Consider the following 3342-nt stretch of genomic DNA (forward strand, 5'->3'; position numbering starts at 1 on the left):
GGGATTTCGGCTTATTTTTTACCAAAATTTTTCATAGACGTCCGATAAGACCTTATTAATGGCGTGAGTTGATCCCGAGGGGCAAACAAACGCATTTTCAAGTTCAAACGAGCCCCAAAGCAGGAAAACCCAGATTTACTGATTGTCGTGTACTATAGTCCATGAATTTTTGATGATTCAAAATTACGGCTTGTTTTTGACCGAAATTTTTCATAAACGTCCATTAAAATCTTATTAATGGCATAAGTTGATCCCGAAAAACAAACAAATACATTTTCAAGTTCAAACAAGCCCTTGTAATGACATGCTAAGCCAAAGAGAATCTAGTCAGTTGTCTTTTCCAGAAGAATGCAAAAAAGGAAAATGAAAGTAGTAAAAGGCCAACACTAGCTAACAATTCCATATAATATATGCTTTTTGCAGCTTTTAATTATCTCGATAAATCATAATTCGTGACGTAGCTGTATCCAACTATCTGACATGTTCAAACATTATGTCTTTGGCATGTCCACAATGTATGATTTCACCTTTCTTTTTCTTTTAAGCTATCGTTGTTTTGTGTCAAATTAAAATTAGATAAATAAATTAAAATTAAAATAAATAACATAAATCTCATTAATTTAGAACGTACTCAGGTGTTTTCATTTTAGAATTAATATTAGTTAGATTTCAGTCATGTCCAAATGTATGTATCTCAGATACATGAGGTTGAAATTAGGAGTAATTTGTTCTATATACGTTATATTCAAGTGGATTCACATGTATCTGAGATACAATAACTCCCCCCAGAGGCGGACCCACCACTCTAGGTGGGGGTGCACGTGCACCCGTTAACTTTGGGAAAAATCATGTATATTTTTCATGAGAAATTAATAGAAATTAAGATATAATGAACAGTGCACCCATGAAAAGCATAAGAGTGTCATTGTGTTGTTGGTACAAGCTAGAGGATCCACCCGCGAGACTTGGGTTCGAATCTAGCATCTTCAAAATCTGGGTTCGCCTCTGACTCTCTCGCTCGTCTCTCTCCATATATATCTATATTTCAGAATGTATATATCTAGTATTCCATATACATGTATCTAGTATGATTCACATGTATCTGGGATACACTTATAACTCTCTTGCTCGTTTCCTCCTATCTCACTCGCCTCTTTCCCCTCTCTCTCCCTCTGTCGCTCGCTTCTCTCCCGTGTATATGTATTTAAGAGTGTATCTGGTCGTCTACATGTTATCCTCAGAACGAAGCAATCAATCTTTTGAGAAAGTATTTTAACCTTTACTTATATATATATATATATACATCAAAGTATTTTATGTTTTTAATAAGCTTTCATATTGTAACAAAATTATGAAGAAGAAACATATCCCCTCATATAGCAAGCAAACACAAGGCCAAGGGACAACAACAACAACAAATGATCATCAACTAAGTTTAGTAACACAAGATGAAAGTTTGCTAACAAAATGTTTCATAGGGAAGAGTATAATTGGTGGGCCTTCTTGGTTAGGGTTAATGAAGAAGGCTTTTAGATCACCTATCAAAGAGAATGATATCAAAAGTATTAGAAGAAGGGAAGAAGCTCATGACCAAGAAGAAGAAGAAAAGGTATACTACTTAATTATAAACATGTTAATTAATTTACACTAGCAATAATCTTTTTTTTGCAACTAATTCATCGCTAAATAGAATTAGCAGACAAGAGGGGTTGTTCAGATGTAAAGTATTATGTATATCCTCCACCTCCAACTCTAAAATTCTAGGTTCAAGTCATCAGGAGAGCAAAAAATTAAATGTGAAATCACAATTTTTTTTTCCATTTAGCTACAAAAATTGTCCATTGCTAATTCTTGATAGTAACATTACGAGACATAGAGGGAAGATCTAGAGTTATTTTGCTGATTAGTTCACTACTAGAAATATAGAAATTAACGACGGATAAATTCTATCCTTGAATAACAATCTAACCATAGACTAGTAACGAAGTTCATAGCTAATTTCAATTTTTTTTTATTTGTAGAAGAGGGGGAAACGACGATGGATCTTCCGAAAACCTACTGTTCACGAAACAACATTAATTCATCACAATCAAGATCAAGAAAATGCAGCTACAACAAGCAAAGGAAATTTGGCTACAATTTTTTTGCCAAAAAATGCTGATTTGAAGCAAAAAGGAGCAATTGGAGTAGCTATAACTAGGGGAGGATCTAGCTTATCAGGTTGTTCATATTCTGTATTTGTATTTTATTTGTCTCAATTTACGTGATTCTTTTCATTTTTCGAGATCCAAATTATTTATAAACTTTTACCAACACAGTTTTTTATTCTATAGATATGAGAAAAAAATGTACTTTCTTCGTACCATATTGACTAATTAGAGATGTATTTACTAATCTGACTTCATTAATGATTTTCTTGAACTCTAAATTTAATTAGTATACTATTTTACGTAGTTATTTAATACTATGGATAGTATGAGAAAAAAAGAACTCTCTTGATTTGATAAAATGAAATATTTATTTTTGATATGGGCCAAGTAAAATGAAACAAATCAGGAGTAACTAATAGTACTTTTATATTTATAGCTTTTGAATATATAAATTTTGATTTTGAAATATTAAATTGATCTAATTCAACTTAGCTTTCATGACTAGTCAAACTAAGCTACTTTTGACCATAGAGTTTTGGAGTAAATTCTGAAGTCGAATTAAAAAGGCATAATAAATAAATGTGTAGATTAAATATAAACAATTGTAGATCTTATAAAATAATCACATTCTTTAATTCAATTATCATTTTTCTTTCTATATTTTTCTATTTATCTACTCATAAATTTCATATTCTAAATTTCTCAGCCGCTACAACTTCTACAATAGCCACTGATGTCGCAATTGCTAAAACACAAGCAACTATAGATATCACTCAGCTCACACAACCTCCTATTTTAGTTAAACAACAATGTGCCATCCTTGTCATTCAGACAACATTCAGAGGGTACTTGGTATGTATAGATATACCTTTATAATTGTCTCTATATTTTATATCGATGGTGAAAAAAAATATTTTTCGCAATATAATGATGTCGATTATAATATTTTGTTCTGATCGCATGTTAAATTATGTTAATAATGTAACATATATAATCGGTATACAACTTAATTCATGTATGATTTTTAATAAGTATAAGTTATATTCCATGATTGTTAGTGTATAGTTTTAATATTATTGATGCATTTTAATCTATAGTACTTATATTAATTACTATTTTTATATTACTAATTAATTAGCCCGCGATAAAATAATTTAGTAAGTTTAGTAAGAAAATAAAGGATGGGGTTGGG

At 30.8% G+C, this 3342-nt stretch overlaps 1 protein-coding gene across 2 annotated transcripts in view; it reads left to right on the top strand.

Annotated features, from left to right (window-relative positions):
* Window positions 1-1318: 1318 nt before the first annotated feature.
* Window positions 1319-3342, top strand: part of LOC102594740 (protein IQ-DOMAIN 14-like) — a 4737-nt gene continuing 2713 nt past the window's right edge. The window contains exons 1-3 of one of the 2 annotated variants that reach the window (XM_015303074.1): window positions 1319-1609; window positions 2022-2220; window positions 2857-3002. In XM_015303074.1, coding sequence (XP_015158560.1) covers window positions 1352-1609; window positions 2022-2220; window positions 2857-3002 — 603 coding nt within the window. In that variant the 5' untranslated portion in view covers window positions 1319-1351. The remainder of the gene's footprint in view (window positions 1610-2021; window positions 2221-2856; window positions 3003-3342) is intronic. The other variant, XM_015303075.1, reaches the window with a different exon arrangement.

This window comes from Solanum tuberosum, unplaced genomic scaffold (genome assembly GCF_000226075.1).
Source record: "Solanum tuberosum cultivar DM 1-3 516 R44 unplaced genomic scaffold, SolTub_3.0 scf00394, whole genome shotgun sequence".
Taxonomy (NCBI): Eukaryota; Viridiplantae; Streptophyta; class Magnoliopsida; order Solanales; family Solanaceae; genus Solanum; species Solanum tuberosum.